At 38.3% G+C, this 17,752-nt stretch overlaps 1 protein-coding gene across 1 annotated transcript in view; it reads left to right on the top strand.

The window, feature by feature from the left end:
* Positions 1–11,222, top strand: part of LOC139720653 (S-adenosylhomocysteine hydrolase-like protein 1) — a 50,440-nt gene extending 39,218 nt beyond the window's left edge. Inside the window, exons 7-13 of the mRNA XM_071632013.1 lie at positions 259–458; positions 1,877–1,947; positions 4,307–4,401; positions 5,432–5,530; positions 8,856–9,003; positions 10,227–10,347; positions 10,987–11,222. Coding sequence (XP_071488114.1) covers positions 259–458; positions 1,877–1,947; positions 4,307–4,401; positions 5,432–5,530; positions 8,856–9,003; positions 10,227–10,347; positions 10,987–10,993 — 741 coding nt within the window. The 3' untranslated portion in view covers positions 10,994–11,222. The remainder of the gene's footprint in view (positions 1–258; positions 459–1,876; positions 1,948–4,306; positions 4,402–5,431; positions 5,531–8,855; positions 9,004–10,226; positions 10,348–10,986) is intronic.
* The last annotated feature ends 6,530 nt before the right edge of the window (positions 11,223–17,752 follow it).

Here is a 17,752-nt window from a genome sequence, read left to right as displayed (position 1 = left end):
TCCGTATGGTAAGCTGAATTTTAAACGAAACATCTGTCTGTTAGATCTATTTGGTGAAAAGTATGTCCTATTTAACTGATGTCATCTTGTGAAAGTGATAAGTGATAATATGCCTTGGAAATGCTGCTGTTATATTGCCCCATTCTAGCAAGAGTTTCAGTTTATCTGTGTTTTGAACGAATGGCGATGGCTGTAATGTAATGTATAACTTCATGAAATCACCTGTCCCTACTGTATGCTATTCCCTTTTATCTTCAGGTCAAATTTGATAATCTGTACTGTTGTCGGGAGTCCATCCTCGACTCCCTCAAGCGTACCACCGACATCATGTTTGGCGGCAAGCAGGTGGTGGTCTGCGGCTACGGCGAGGTCGGGAAGGGCTGCTGCGCTGCCCTCAAGGGCCTAGGATCGATAGTGAGCGTGACGGAGATTGACCCCATCTGCGCCCTCCAGGCAGCGTGAGTTCTCTAGCTTGTAACAACCATGGGATGCAGTGTGTGTGTGTGTCTGCTGTTCCCAGCCTGTCTTCAGAATGTACACGCATGTAATAAAACCAGGAAGTGTAGATGGCATACACAGCCATTGATGCACACAGGGGACTGCATTGCTTAAAAGGTCTCCCCCTGGATTCCCAAATTTGATTCACCGTTGAGTACAAGTGTATTAGAAGAATCCATAAGGAAGGAAGGTGCACAGGAGATTGGAGGTTTACTTACTTACACAGTAGCTTTTGAGCTGAAGTTTCTAGGGTTAGATTCAATGTGTGTGTGCTGTTATGAAATCTCTTGAATGCAGAGTTGCCAAGTCTCGTGTGTTCTGGAGGAGACTACCTTAAAACTTTTTTTTTTCTGTCATGTCCTAACAATAGAATACCAAAACCTACTTGATTTTGGTATCATTTGGGCCTATTGAGCTGCATGGAATGCACAAGTATCTTCCTGATTGCTCTTTGAAATCTCCCTCATCTTGATCTAGGAGTGTTAGCAGCCCTGGGTATGAAGTCTAACAGACAGAGCCAAGAAGTGTTAAGTCATGTTGCTGCCCATTAGCAGGCACATGTTTTGCCTTCGTAGCACATGTTGGAAAATATTTCAAACCAAAAATGAAGTTATCAATTTATAAGACAGAGTTAGAAGATTCTTTGGAGTGTTGTTCATTTCCACATGTATGAAGTCAATGTATGAGGAGAACTGTGGTCTATGCCCTCACAAGATTTTGCTTTTGAAGAGATGTCTCGTGCAGTCCAAAATGATCTTTGTGTGTTTTCTGTGTGCTAACCTGATTATTCATTGAAAACATATTGTGTAGGGAATATTAGCTTTTAGAAAATATAGAGCAAAATGATGCCCTTGAGTCTGATTTACAGTTGTAGATAGAAAGACGCACCTCATGTAAGGCATTGCTCCCTTCGTGTGTATCAGCATTAGTGAACAACTGCCTTGACAATCAGTGTGATGGCATTTAAAAAATAGTACCATTCAGGGTTCACTACTAACTTTTTTCTCTGGTAGCCCATTTGAGTCATTAGAATTTTAAAGTCTGAAATTCATGTGGCCCGAAAAAGAAATGAAGTGGCCCAAAATAAAAGGAAACAAAGAATCCACTTTGAATTTTAAGTGGCCAATTGGGCCACCAAAAGGTAGCCTTTTCGGAAATTTGGTAGCCGGACATCAATATTTAGTGGCTCCAGGCCACCACTAATGTGTAGCCCTGCTATTGTTGGGTGTTATATTGCTTGAAAGGAAACTTGCTGGATGCAGACCTCATTTGATGAAGTTGATCTGTGCCAGTGTTTTGACATCATTGAAATGACAGATTCTAGTGAAGCTCTTCTCTAACATACATGTATCTTTTTGTTGTCTTTTCCACTATACAGCATGGATGGATTCCGAGTCGTGAGGATGGACGAAATCTTGAAGACTGTGGATGTATTGATCACTTGCACAGGTATGGGGAGGAAGTTCTTTCCATGTTCAGATACAGATGTGACAGTTTGCTTGGAATGTTCTCTGTATTCCAAGCAATTCACAGATACTCGCATGGCACCAACTATCTTACAAATTGTACTGTATCGCAGAGCTAGATTTCACAAGTCAATTGATGTTTTGTTTATATCGCTTTTGTTTTCCTTCCAAGCATTCCCCTTAGTTATCATGCATGCTGTAAGCGGGTTGATGCACACATTACTACTCATACAGCTTGTTGTGATGGTATAGTGTTTTATTGGTAAGCTTGATAATTCGATAGCATTGCCTGCAGACAAGAGGTTTTGGTTTCACAGCCCGATCCATCTCGTTCTGCAAATGTTGTTTGTTGGTATGGTGATCCTTCTGTTAGGAGGCAAAACACTCTATCCCTACCAATCCAACGTAGAGTGGAAATCCTCTGAGTGAAAGATTCGTAACTCATGCGTATACATTAACCCTGACTGCACTTTGTTCTACTGTGTCTGCTTGGGCACTTTCTTCACCAGATTGGCGGAGATTTCCTTAAGCTAACTGGCATTGAATAGAGATTACTTAATCCCCTTAATCTCTGTTGTGTCATCATGTAGTCTTCCTATTCGTCTGAGACATTGCTATGCCTGAGCGAGCCTGCCCGCTTACACTTAGTTCAGGTTTTGAGGAATTACCTGAAAACTGATGCACAAGCACAGCAAGTTACAACTATGTAAGTGCTTAGGCACATGAACAGTTCACCAGGTTGCTGGCCAAGTTGTCTGTTTCACACAGTCACATTTCTATAGATATAAGAGTGAAGCTGACCCCCCATGGTTAACCCCATGTGGCTTGTTACAATAAATGACATCACCCACTCCCGGTATACCATAGGACTGAAGAAGTTGTGATATTAATGAAAAGAGTAGCAGGAGCATTGCAAACTAAGGAACAAAGGTTGGTTACTTGCGACGGGAAAGGTTGCAGCAAACTCATAAATGGAAGCTAATGTTGTGTGCCTTTCTTTTGTGTCCTATGTTGATGCTCCATATCATTTATTGAGCTTTTTCCAATAACAGTTTATGAGGTAATCTGAAATTTATAGGCCCTAGAGACATACAATTTGGATGTGACTCATCGGATTAAAAGGAGCTACAACTTTGTTGGTACTTCAGTTGAGAGGGGAAAAAAATTATGTCAATAACCTTGTGTGTACATTGACTCTTTGTCACACTATCTGTATTGTTTTGATCACATTTATGAGTAGCAAACAGGGAGGAAGGAATTCTTCATCTGCTATTCATGGTTGAAAATGAAGCGTTCATTGAAATAAAGGTCCTCTTATTGGGGTTTAAATGGTTATTTGGAGGAGATGAGGTGTTCCCTGGGCTGTAATTCTGGAAACGCTTACAATCTAGACATTTTTTGTAGATTCATTCCTAATATATATATATACACCAGTATATATTTTAGGCAGATGGTTGTTCAGAAAATACGTGTTAGTGTTACTTTAGCGCATTTGTCATATTCTACCTAGATCCAAGTCAGATCAAAATTTTATGCAAAAGATTCTGCCAGTTAACCTTTATTCTAACAGGACTTACGAACTACAAACAATGCCCAGAATTAACATGAAAATGATTCAAAATTTGTGTAAATCCAAGTGTGCTACTGGGCGATGAAGACGCAATGGACGTGTCAGTACGTGCAGACGTAGTTATTAAAGTTGATTGAAATTTCTCTCAGAATACCACTTTGGGAAAAATGTTACATGCTTATTTGTGGAAAAAGTTTGTAACTGCATAGCTCAGGATACAGCAATTTGGAACTGAAAATTGTCTCTCATTTATAGACTCTGTATATCAAAGTCCATTCTAAGGCCCACATCATAGGGAGATATGCATTTATTGTAACCAGTTTCAACAGTTACAATGGCAGTGACTAAGACGCTTACTGCAGGTTGTCTGACTGCCTGCCATATTTTCTGCAATTACTACAATTTGCAATTGTTACAAAAATTGCCTCGTGAAACTGGACCCTGTAGTACATTTTGTGCCATTGCTTCTTTCACAAGTCAACATCTACTGTAAAACCAAAAACATTCACAGCATAAAACTTTCACGAATTGGAGCTGACTGCAGCCTTTTTCATCTCATGAAACTTTCGTGAATTTGCCTCTGGCAATCGATGCATTGTGTAGACCTTTCGCACACCTTTTTACTTTCACGAATCTTTGCTCCTTGCAAAATTCGCAAAAGTTTTGCGCACAAGAAAAGTTTCTGGTTTTATGGTAAATGCAGAATACGTCCTGGCCCAAGTGTTGTTCACCTCTCTTTATTCTTTCCCATTTTGCTTTTGAAAACTGATAGGAAACAAGAATGTGATACAGAGGCATCACTTAGATAGACTGAAGAACGGATGCATCGTCTGCAACATGGGCCATTCCAACACTGAGATTGACGTGGTAAGCCACCAGCTCACTACTCATTGCAAGACTTGTTATGCTACATGGATTATTCTTTGGCAAGAGGGGAAACCCGTCAGATATGATTCAGTTTTCACTCTCATTAAGGACAAAATTATGGTGAACTTAGTAAAATAGTGGTGATTGCCATCATGTGTAGAGCTTGACTTGGATGGCAGTGTGAAGACCAAGTTTTTGAGACTTCATATTTTTTTGAGTATTGTTGAGTTTAGCGCAACTGATTGACAAATTGCCCTTCATCGACATGAATAAACACTGATTATTCAATATTTGAGTACCGGTAAGAGCCATGATAAAATCATGGGCATACATACTTTGGGTGAGATGCCCATGATTTTTATCATGAGTATTACTCCAACACTGAATCATCCATTGTTACCTCCGCCAAGGGAGGAGGTTATGTTTTCATTACCATTGGTATGTTGGTTGGTTTGTTGGTTTGTTTGTCCGTGTTCAAAATTCCTCAAAAAGTTGTGAACGGATTTAGATGAAACTTTGCAGGACAGGTTGAGAATGACACAAGGAACAGAAGAATAAATTTTGGTAGTGATCCAGAATTTTTTGTGGATTTTATGACGGATTTTCGATATTTTGGCAGGTTGGGGCAAGGAACTTGGGAGGTCAAGCTGTGCATGTTTTAGGTTTTCATACGGGCACTAAAGTGGGTGCTCTAGTTTGCGCTAGGGCGAGGTGTGCCGTGCAGCTGAGGGTTGATGAAGTAACAAAAGGTTTCTATATTGGGAAATTGGGCGATTTTCAGCATGCATTAATACATATGGGTGGAAATCACTAATCTCTATGGAAGAACAAGATCATTGGTGAAAAATAGCTGCTTGGCAGACGTCTGCGCTCTCAGAGTGCTTCTCTAGTTTTTTGTTTGTTTTTTTTACTTTGATGAAGGGCAATTTGTCAATCGATAGCAAATAAGAACAACTTGAAGCAAGAATCCTTACCAGTAATATGAATTGTTGAGTTTGTCAGGTGTATTCCTTTTCTTCCTGACATACAGGAGAGTCTTCGTACCCCGGAGCTCGTCTGGGAGAGGGTGCGGGCTCAGGTGGATCATATCATCTGGCCAGACGGCAAACGCCTCTTGCTCCTGGCTGAGGTAAGTTCACAAGCATTTGCAGCAGCGTATCCTCATCTAACACCCCATCTTCTTATGTGACCTTTGCATCACAAAACGACCGAAAAGAAAAAAAAGATAGTGACCAGGTATGGATTTCGAGGTATGGAGAGACTGAAAAATCAGACTCCAAGCTTTAAAATGACCCATAACTCAATACAAATGGACTCTCCTTACCCATCCAAGTAATGGAAAGAAAGTACTGTAAAACCAGAAACATTCATGGCACAAAACTTTTGCAAAACCGAGCCGATGGCCCTTTTTCACGGCACAAAACTTTCATGAATCGCCACCGGCATTCAAGGCATTGTGTAGACAAACACGTGTGCATTTTGCTATCATGAATTTTGGCTCCTCACGAAATTCGCGAAAGTTTCATGCAGTCAAAAATTTCTGGTTTTACAGTATATCTACTTACAAAAGAAGCCTTGAAGTCTAGGGTTTATTCAAGCATTTAATCTCACCAGGTGGTTCTCTGTGCAATGAATGGGGGCAATAAACAGGATACCTTACTCTGTATTAACCTTTATAAGTGATTATTAACCTAAGCCGAAATTTTGCACACATTAAAAACAGTCTATTCATGACTAATGCCAACTTTCAACCGAAAAGGAATTATTAACCCTATAAAGCCCAAGGGGGGGCACATTGTGCCCCCCCTACCAGATTTTCGTTTGCCACTCCTTCGCCCTTAATCCGATTTCAACCAAATTTGGTGACTTTTCCTAAAATCTTATTGCGAACATTTTTATATATAATTTAGCTACATTTGATGTTGCTGGTTGCCATGGCAACCATAAACTGACAACCATGTCAGTCAGATTTTGGATCTTTTTTCTGTTCCCATTTCATTTAATAGCATTACAGTGTATGAAATGGGTGTTTCTTGGCTGAAATTTGTTGAAGGAGCAAAATTTGAAGTAATTATGGTCCTGGAAAGTTTTTCTTATTATTTCCTTTGTTTTTATGTGACAAAGGCATAAAACAATAGATATAATAGAGATAATTGAAAAATATAATATTTTCTAAAGATTGCCCTTATATTTTGAGTGATTTTGATTCCTTCACCCAAGTTATGCCTCTTATATCATTAGTTTATCATATTATCAATTTGCAATCTCAAAATTCCAGTATTATGCAAATATGAAATGTCAAAACTATACATGTACCCATCCCAAACATTTCATCTCAGGTCTCATAATGTATCACTATGTTGATATGAATAGTGCCCCCATGTGGTGACCTTGAGAAATTTCAACCATAACAAATAACAAAAGTCCACTTGCTTATCATTTGTGGCAAATATGAAAATGATTGGTCTATAATAAGACATATATAATGGGGATAAAGAAATTATACAGAAAAATCATGCTTTTAGCATATTTCCTATGTATTTCTTTATATTTTGGTTAATAGCGCCCTCCATGGATGACCTTGTGAAAATTCAAATGTACGGTCATGTAGATTATGAGTTACTCTACCCACGTGCCAAATATGACAATGATACATCAAATAATAAAAAAGTTATATAGGGGGGGCACAATGTGCCCCCCCTTGGGCCTGCGAGGGGTCAAAATAGCTTGGGCTTAATAGGGTTAAGACATATTTAATCACACAGACTGAAATAACATTTTTTTGAAGAACCACAGAAAAAGACAATTTCCCATTCATTTTATAGTCCCAAACTATAGAATTATGAAGAAGAAGAATTTCTCTTTTAGAAGATATAGAAAACTGAAAACTGACTAGGTTGACCCATTTCACCGATTTTGAGTATTTTTGTAAAATCAGGTCATGTGACTTTTTGTTGGGTTTTGTAATGCATGGTCACACTTGTACTGACTGTCTGTCAACTCAGTTCTTACTGGGCAAGCAGCTTGGACTAGCAGCCAGCATTAACCCGTTGAGGAGGGACTGATTTTGTTACAATACGCATTTCCTATAGACACCTGCCCGAGTATACTTGGGACTCATCCTCAGTGGGTTAATGTTGGTCAAGTCAAAGTCTCTGCGTGCATAGGGCTGGGTGAAGATTAGTTCATGAGTTACTGTGGGAGATGGTCGATTTATTACAAAGATACGCACTGACCATTTCTTTAGGGCAGCATGTGTTGATCCTGGCTTTGTCTTGGCTGAGGTTGCATTCTATTGAGATATTTTGTTCTTGACTCATCAAGATTAAATATGAAGATCTTATTACAGTGTCTGTACATTGGGACCTTTCATTCGGCATTCTACATTGCAAGTCCCCTCCTGCGTCCCTCGTACTTGGTACATGCACTATATCAGTGCTTTTGCACTAGAAGATGCACAAGTCTGGTAAAAAGTGACTTAACTAGCATCAGTGCCCCGTGACAGAGCTTGTGTGGCCTCATGTTAAATCCAAGCCTGTTGTGATTCTAGTCTCTTTCTTTTTTTTGTCCACTCAGAATACACCATAAGCTCCCCCTCACACAACCTCATTCTTTTAGCCTTGGCTTCAATGCAACACTGCAGATGAGACAATCGTATGCTTGCTTGATGCAGTCAACAAGCTGTTTTCTATCTTCATTTGAATGTAGCATTGGATTTGTTGGATCTGTTTCAATGATGAAGGCAAAGAGAGTCTCAACAGCATTTTGGCCCCACCAGAACACCTGTCTTCATCAGTGGATATTGATGGCTCATTTGTGAATCATAATGTTCATGTCATGGGTAGTATTGTATTTTACTGAATAGGGATAGACAAACGGATTACTCAAACAAAATCACAATAAAATTGAAGTTTGTATCAGTCTACAGGGCTTTCGTATTAAGCATACTTTTAAACTTACTTTGGCAGCCAACTTTCTGTAAAAACCGCCAGTCCATGTAGGCAATACATTTATTTCAGAGCATGTTACGTGTTGATTAACCTGTCTGTAGAGACCACTTGCCCATGAGCACCACTTTTTCTACCCCTCCATGGTTGGTCTTTTATGCACAGGTGACATTGTATTTTAACATCTTTCTCCAATGCTACTGTAAAACATGATATATTCGCAGCATGAATTTTTTCGCGAATTGGAGCCGACGGCCTTTTTTGCGGCATGAAATTTTCGCGAACTGCCACTGTCATGCAATGCATATAGTGTAGACAAGAACTTTCGCGTGCATTTTAATTTCACAAATCTTGGCTCTCGCGAAAGTCGCGAAATTAAAATGCACGTGAACATTCATTGTTTTACAGTATCTGTTTGTATCCATAGTCCTATTTATTCCCGCTATTTCTACATTTCAATGTGTTCGAGTTAAATCTGCACCTTCCGTGTGATCTTTCCGTTGTTAGGGGCGTTTGGTGAACCTCAGCTGCTCCACTGTTCCCTCGTTTGTGGTGTCGATTACAGCCTGCACCCAGGCACTGGCTCTCATCGAACTCTTCAATGCTCCTCCGGGGCGCTACAAGCAGGACGTTTACCTCTTGCCCAAGAAACTGGGTAGGTGTTAATAACATCAGTTCAGCTCTATTCCAATAACAATTACATCAGATGAAAGCAATGTTAAGGTACCATTTGAAAGAAGTGGTGTTGGGTGGCACCTTGAAAGGCAATGGCTTGTCTGGCAAGTTGTACTGTATGCGCCATATATTTAGCGAGTCTAAATTTTCACGAATCGGGACTACCCGACGATTTCGCGAGTAGTTAAATTCGCAATTGTGGAGTACTGTACTGACCGGAGAAATATATATAAGTGTGCGCCACATTCCTATTGGGATCAGAGTCATTATTTTGGCGTGTCTTTGATTTTCCGAATAGCACCTGACTCGCGAAATTCGCGAAAATAAAATATTTGGCGTATACTGTACCATGCTTGCCCATCCTTTGGTACGTATGAATGAAGGTTACATGGGTTTAACCCGTTGCATACAATAATGATGTTTGCCATGTGGTGACTGCATGGGAGAGTAAGATATCTTGAAGGCAATGTGTTAGCTTTCTATGAAACTGATGATTACAGTATGTGAAACATAAGACATATAAGATGTGAGTAAAAATAGACATACAAGGCAAGGTGTATCTAATATTCTTATATTCTCATATTTGTATTCACTCAATGCTGAAAGGTACAAATGTACACAGAACAGACTTATGTTTTCAGTCCATAAAATTGTGAGTTTTGATTGGGATACATGAGAATCATATGTGAACAATTCTGTGGCATAAGCTGACATGATCTCTTTTAAGTGAGAGAACGGACCACTAAAATGAATGCTTAGAAAACATCCGAGCAATCCTTTCTCATAATAAGACAAGTAACATCACTCTCAACAATTTTTTTTTCAATTAATGCAACTACAGTGTAGTTGGCATCATAATGTCTCATGTAGCTTTTTAATGCCTGCACTTTGATGATTAATTCATCATACTGCTCAAAAGACTAGGTATCCTTGAACTTAAAAAAGCGTGGTAATAACGTCAAGGAATTTATCACTGATAAGATAAGTGATGTATACATTGAAAATGTTCTTGCTGTATAATCAGTCACGCCTGTCCAGGCAAAGTTAGCAGTGCTCGAGACTCAGATTAACTCTGTCGTAACCTGTAGCACCTCTCTGTTCATGCCATTTTAGTGGCATCTTGAGATGGTGATTCGGAAGGGGTCAAATAACCCCCATTTCATGTGACATGTTCCACCTGTTTGACTCTTTGTATTTTCCCAGATGAGTATGTGGCCACTCTACACCTTCCATCATTTGACGCCCATCTCACCGAGCTCACGGATGAGCAGGCCTCCTACCTCGGACTCAACAAGAGTGGACCCTTTAAGCCCAACTACTACAGGTATCCCCAAATCATGAGTTGTTGATGGAAACCACAATGATAACGTGCCTCAAAACAGAATGTTGTGTAGAGTAGAATAAAGATAAATGGATAGATAGATAGATAGATAGATGATAGATAGAGATAGATAGGTGAAGATAGCTACAGATAGATAGATGGATAGAATGATAAATATGTCGATTTTATACAGTTGTACTTTTTAAAGGATCAACGTTATTTCTCATTAAATATCACCAAATTGAAATTTTTAAGACAGTCAGAAAGTTTCTCTAATACAAAAATATCATTGCTAACTCCCTCTGAATAGTACTTACTCCTCTGGAAATTAGATGTGAAATATTTGAGTATTTATAGTCTAAGATGAGCAGTTGGAAGGTTGTCAGGCACGGACAGTTAAATTACTAACTATACAGTCAAAATGGAAAATTAAACAGCTCACATACTGAAAATGGTCAGTATATTTTGCTGTCTGTACCTAGGCACTCACAATTTGGTAATTTTAGAGTACGAGAGTTTAATGTTAAATGTTGCATTTTAGTTCAATATGTTCCTCTTTTTTTCCCCCATTTATGGTATTTGATTGTGATATTGTCTTTGTTTTTGCTTTGTTTTGTTTTGTTTTGTTTTGTACCAATACAGATACTGAGGCATCATCTTGGCAAAAGTCTGGTCCTACCAGGTGCTGGTCAGTAGGGCATCACAACATGCATGGCCACTGTCCGCAGCTTCATGGGGAAGCAGTGGAGAGGTACAGGCAAGTTGGGAGGAGGGTATTCCCCAGTAACCATAGAAATATACCCACATTGAATATAGTCTGGTTTGAATGATGTAAAGTCTTTGAGTAGAGAACCCAGTATTATCATGTGATACACCATATGACTGAAAGTGGCTGTATGTATGTGGACGAAGGATGATATATATATATCTATAATCATTGTATTTCGGTAAGAAGAAAAATCAGATAAAATAAAATGTGTGTGAATTGATCCACGGAAATAAGAGTGGATGCAATTATTCATTGTGTCTGCCTCAGTGAGAAATGTGAAAGAAACTTCATAGCAATACTAAAATATACTTTGTTGTACATGTACATGTGAGAATTGATGATTAGAAAAGTAGATCATATATTGTGAAAAAAAGGAGAAAACAGAGTATAGAAGGGTAGTTTTGTATGCCTGTACATAGCTCCGAGAAGCTTATTCTTCATTGTGGTTTTTTGATGTTGTGCAAGTAGTTTGGGTTGACATAACATGTCAAGAGAACAATTAAGAAAATATTGACTTCTGATATCTTGTTGCAAACACAACTTGATCTTGTTATTAAGTGTGGTAGGCCTTCACCTTGCACTGATGCCGTAGTCAAATATGTGAGAAATATGTGACTGAGGTATTATTTTCCCTAATATGGATTATGTAGATTTATGTGAACATGTATGTATATGGCACAACATACGCTAAAAACAAGTTCCCAAGGAAATGCATTCTTTTTCTCTTTAAACTTAGTGGAAGTATCTGATATCAACCTTGTGTATCTGACAGTTTGTGTTCATGAGAATATTGAAATGAATGTATTATGTCAGCATAGGTTGTGTTGTTCTAGCATGTTCATGTATCAGTCAAGATTTAAATTCTATGGTAGATTAAGTAACTTTTGTCATTGAAGTTCACATACAAATATGAATAATCACAAATATAAAAGATATTAAAAGTGATATGGTGATATATTCATATAAATGTCAACCCTTCGCCTGTAGTAGATTCTTCCTAAATATTTTTGGCAATGAATTTGTAAACAATATTCTCAAGCATTCCGTTGATTTGAAGTGTTTTTCATTAAATTGATTGCAGATGGTATTTGACTGAAAAAACAAACAAACATACAAACAGTCTGCTAGGCCATACATTTAGGGGTTTACAATCATATAATCACATTTAGGGAAACTCTTTCCCTCTCTATATCTGTCCTTGCAAATGTGATCCAATGATACCTAGATGTATAATCGAGACCCTTTTTGATCATGTATGACTCTCAATAATTCTTATTGTATAGAGGACTGTTCTTGCTGGTTGGCGATGTTTTCAATACAGGTGTATTTTCTCCTTTGCAATGTCTTCATTGATGTTTACACTGTATAATGGGTGGAATGAATAGCTGCATTTTGTCAAAATGTTTACCATGCTACGTAGGGAAGTGCTCTGTCAAGTCTGATGTGGAAAGACCGTAAAAATATGAGTTATGTCGATGCAGAGTATAGAATACATCCCTTGGAAATGTAGTAGGTATATATTCCAAGTTTTGATAAATTAATCTGTGTGTATGTGTGTGTGCTATTTGCGTGCAGAATATTCATATTGTTTGTTTAAGCACAAGGAGCGTGCATCTATAGCTCAAAGTTCTGCTTGCACATGGCGTGAGTTCCTATTTGTAGGTGTTTCCCCTTCTGTAGGTTTCCATCATTCTGATTTGGCTAAGACAGGCTGTATGCTTTAATAAGTCACCTTGTGAACTGATGCTTTGAACACTGACTTATGAGCACAAGAATATGTGGTAACTCTAGCCAGTGTTACAGACTGTAGGTGCATATTATAGAGCATGAATTTTGCCTAACATATTAATAGGTTTAAAAAAAAAGAAGATCATAGATGACTATGACAATAAAAAATGTCTGTCTTTTAAGGTTTTTGAAGGATTTTTGTTATCCTGATTCACTTTCCTGTCATTTTCAGGTAGGAAGGCCACTGAATTTGGGTGAAAACATATATGTTCATGCGCTGATTTATGCAAGGAAAATCAAACAATATTGGGTTTTCCTGCCATGTTGTTTCTGTGATATGCTGTGTAATTCAAGCAGCCTTATGCAGTCCATCGAAGATCTGTCACCAACTTGGTGCAGCTGCTACACAACCCCTAGTGCATTCTACTTAATGTTGAAAACATTACCACTGAAATTCCATTAGAATCTGTGTTTCATGTAAGAGAAGATAAAGCACCCTATGATATGGCAACTTTTTCATTTCATTTCAGTATTAGCAAAGCTGCTGCTTGTGTATTGATTGACATATATTGATGTTTCTTTGTGAGTTCATATATACCACTGACTTTTCTTTATTTCTTGCCATCTTTGTGTCGGTTATGCTAATGAATATGATTATGTTGTTTCCTTTGCTGGACAATTATCCTGATGAAATCAGCTTCCCATTGTTCAAGAATCATCCATCTGTGTGCCCATACACACTTAGCTGGGAAACAGAAACTTCTGCATTTAGTGAACTTTTTGGCACAAATTGAACGTATGTAGGCCATTTAGTAATGAAATCTGCAGTCTCCAGTATTAAATATCATAGTGTAATATGAAGTGATTTTTGTTTCTATATTTTGAAATTGATGTTGAAGGCAGGAGACAGAAATTATTTTGTTTGTCGAGGAGAGATACTGTTAATGAAGTGTGTTTGCTTCCCTGTAATAATGCAATAGGGTATATGATATGATAGTTTTGTGTTTCTAGTCAAGAAACAGGGTTTGCTGGGCTGAAGTCATTCCACAATGCACTGCAAGATTTAGCAGGTGTTGGCTTCTTCTTTGTTGTGAATCCAAGGACATGTGGTTACACATAAAGTTGTGCAAATGTATAATGGACCTACTACACATGGACGCTCATTGCTCATTATTTCACGCACCCGTTTTCTGTTCAAAAGCGTGACAGTGATGTTATAAACATGCTTTCCTGCTTTGATCTCATCAGAACTGCTGACATCCAGCCTGGATAAAGACAACACAGTGCTTTGAGGAATAAAGTTTTTCTCACATTGTTTCAGAGTAAACATGGGTAGTGGTAGTAGATGGCATGTATGTCTTACCATCATGCAGCATTACATGCATGTCCACAAGAATTCACTTCAGTAATTACCGATTTTGTGACAAAAATTTTTTGCACGTTTTGAGGTTTGCTGCTCCCCATCACCCTTGTTTATTCAAAGGGAGTTAAATCTGAAAAGGCACCTCCGGCATATAAGACGGAAATTGCAATCATTATTGTCCAAACATCTGAATGTACTCATCAAGATACATATGATCAGGAGGCGGCAATGATAATGGATCAAAGGAAGACCTCTGTTCATAGTCCATAAGTATAGTAAGTCCAATGTTGTATAAAGCAGGTAAATTTTTTCACAGTGAGCAGTTTTTTTGATGTTTGTCATCAAATTTTTCGTCTGTTCGTTGTATATTAAGAGGAAATCTATGCTTTTTCGTAGTACAGTGGACTTCCGTTATAATGAAATCCTGGGGACCAGCAAATTTCTTTCGTTATACGTGTATCAAAATTTCGTTGTAACCCAACAAATAAACAACTAGAGAAGCACTCTGAGAGCGCACACCCTGCCAAGCATGCAGCTCATTTCCACCGCTGATCTTGTTCTTCCATAGAGAGATCAGTGATTTGCACCCATACGTACTTATAGCATTGTGTGCTGAAAGTAGCCTGATTTCCCAATATAGAAACCTTTTGTTACGTCGTAAACTTCCAGCTGCGTGGCGCGCCTCACCTTGGCAGAAACTAGAGCATGCACTTTAGTGCGCGCATGCAAACCTCAAATTCGCGCAGCCTGAACTGCCAAGTTCAATGACCCTACCTGCCACAATATCAGAAATCCTCCATAAATTCCCAAAAAATTCTCAGATCACTACCAAAATGTAATCATATGTTACTTGTATCATTCTAAACCATTCATGCAAGTTTCATCCAAATATGTTGACTACTTTTTGAGTTATTTTGCACAAGGACAAACAAACTAACAAACAAACAAACAAACCAACGGTAATGAAAACATAACCTCCTCCCTTGGCGGAGGTAATAAAAGAACGTAGAACCGATAATTTTGCGACCCAGATTTTTATTTCGTTGTAAACATTATTTCGTTGTAACCGTGTTCATTATAACAAGAGTGCACTGTATACGAGTGCCACGGGACACTCATACTTATAATTTCCAAGTCTGGCAGTACAGTTTATCGATGTCATTGGTGATTGTATTTTGCAAACTGGAATTTTTCTGTTGTGTAATTTGTGCAGCATTTATAAACTCAAAACTTGATAGTTACAGGGGGTCTGAAATTTCCATCATATTCCCATCCTCTCACCTGCTTAGCTACCGATGTTTGTTAATCTCAGTAGAGATGGCTGATTTCTCTGGAGGACCTTGAAAGTCATGTTTATAGTCTAGAAATTATCTTCCTCAATTCCATGCTCTTTCTGGTGTGCAAAGTTTGATTAAAATTCCTTCTTTTTTCCTCCCAAGTGGTGAAAGTTAAGAAAGGAAGAAATGGCTCATCTTGTTCATTTTTTTTTTGCAAGAGTAATCATTACATGCACACTTCTTCTTGGAATGCTATTGTAGAATCTTAGAATTAAGAACAACACTATTATAGAATCTCACAACAAAGAAAACTAAAAGTTATAGATGAAATAAGTGTCACTTTATGGAGCAGTAATGCTCTGTTTATGTCTGTTTGCTACCTATATTTGTACATGTTTGTGCTATCTGTCCAAACAGGAGTGTGCTGAAGGTATAACTAGCATCAGCATAAGAAGGTGCTCTTTTCTGTGATTACCTTTGGAGTAGACCTTATGGTGAACATATTTCGTCGCTGGGGTGACAAGACCTTGTATCTCAAATTTTGGTGAAAATGACTTTTTTGCATTAATGGTCAGATAAGCAGTTAAGTGATGTCCTGTCCAAATCCTAGCTGTCTTACACCAAAAATGAAGCCACCATGGCATGCCAAAGATAGGGCTCTCCCATTTGATATAGTGCTTTGACTGCCATGTTTTTTGGCTGTCCTGAACATTTGACATTTTGTAGATACGAGGTCTTGTCGCCCCAGCGACGATTTGTACTTCATTGTAAAAAAAAAAAATGTTTCTCTTCCAACACTATCGCACAAATAGGTCTGTATTCAAATCACATGTTGCCTCAGCTGTACCTCTTTTGGCCATGAACACTTTTTGGACTATTATAGCATTATGAAATAGCAGTTACGCCCCTGGAAATTACAATGTATTTTGTCCTGAACAAATTTTACATCTCGAATGTAAACATACAGTACACCTTGCCTCCAAAAAAACAAAACAAAGACAAATCTATTTGGACTGATGATATAGCTTTGACTTTGAGAAAATTCGACTTATGAGGGATTAAAATCAATAGAATGTAAAGAGGACTTGAAAAAAAAAAACCTTGTAACTTTGGCGATTATTCGTCTTATCTTCCTCGACTAAAGTAAAGTTGACTGTACATGTATTATGGAAGTTTTTTTTTTTTTTCAGGGTCTTCATTGGAGTATGCTGACTTACAGGTAGGTTTACAAATTGTGCAGGGATGATGACTACAATGTACAGTTGTATTGTAGTGGAGGCAAGAGATATTTTGGGAAGAACTGTTCCACATGTTCAGCAGGAACATAATTCATTTTTGCAGACTGCTAAGTGTGAAAATACATGTACCTGCAAACTTCCATTCCCATCAAGTAAAGGAAAATAGCAACATTAAGAATTTCTTGATACTGTAGTACATGTACTTTGAGCAAAGATTCTTTTTTTGTTGTTGAATAATTTCTTTAAGAAAAAGTGTACTGAAAGTTCAGATAAAGTGTATATACACTAATGTGCAAATCCCATGTGTGTTCCAGTGAGCTTTTCACCTGTGCCACATATAATTCTCTGAAGATAATATTGCTCATTCAAATATGAGTATGCTTATGATCCTGGGCCCTTTTTGGCATGTATGTTACCTAGTATTGATCTATGTTGTGAAAGCGCCACATTGCCTACCTGCTTTTCAGAATTGAGGTGTAAGAAAAAAAACTAAAGAAAGAAAAAAGGATGATGGCTATGTTACAATGTTTGTAAGGTAAGCCTAGTTTGTAAATGCAGTTTTTGCCAGATTGCATGTAAAGCCTGCTTTAACATCTGTTGAATGTGTTATGAAATACATGTATGTCGTAACTGCTTAAAAAGAAATACATTCTGCTGGAGAATCAGCGCAAATGTACAAGGTATGGAACAGTCCTTGTGTGAATTCTTTGCTTTCATGGAGTGAACCAGTTCAGCGTGAGCACGTCTTTCAATCAACACTGAATCCTTACTTGGGGGTCAACAGTGTACATCAATGCGCGTCTGTGTGCGTGCGCTCTTGTCTGTGGTGTGTGTGTATTGTGAGAGAAAGCATGTGAGCACAAGGGAAGGAAATTACAGTATTCTCCGCATAATCGGGTAGGCTCGAGCAGAACTTTTTTACCCAATTAAGCGGAGTACCCGATTAACAGAAGAACACGTCTCATTCACAATTGACACACACAACGTGTATGTACATTCATTGTTCACTGTACCAAACACCTACACTGTATGC

The sequence above is a fragment of the Diadema antillarum genome, unplaced genomic scaffold (assembly GCF_040938485.1).
Source record: "Diadema antillarum isolate AM-2024a unplaced genomic scaffold, OU_Dant_1.0 scf00000011, whole genome shotgun sequence".
NCBI classification, from domain to species: domain Eukaryota; kingdom Metazoa; phylum Echinodermata; class Echinoidea; order Diadematoida; family Diadematidae; genus Diadema; species Diadema antillarum.
Note: the sequence above shows the minus strand (reverse complement) of the source record. Positions and strands in the feature narration are given on the sequence as shown.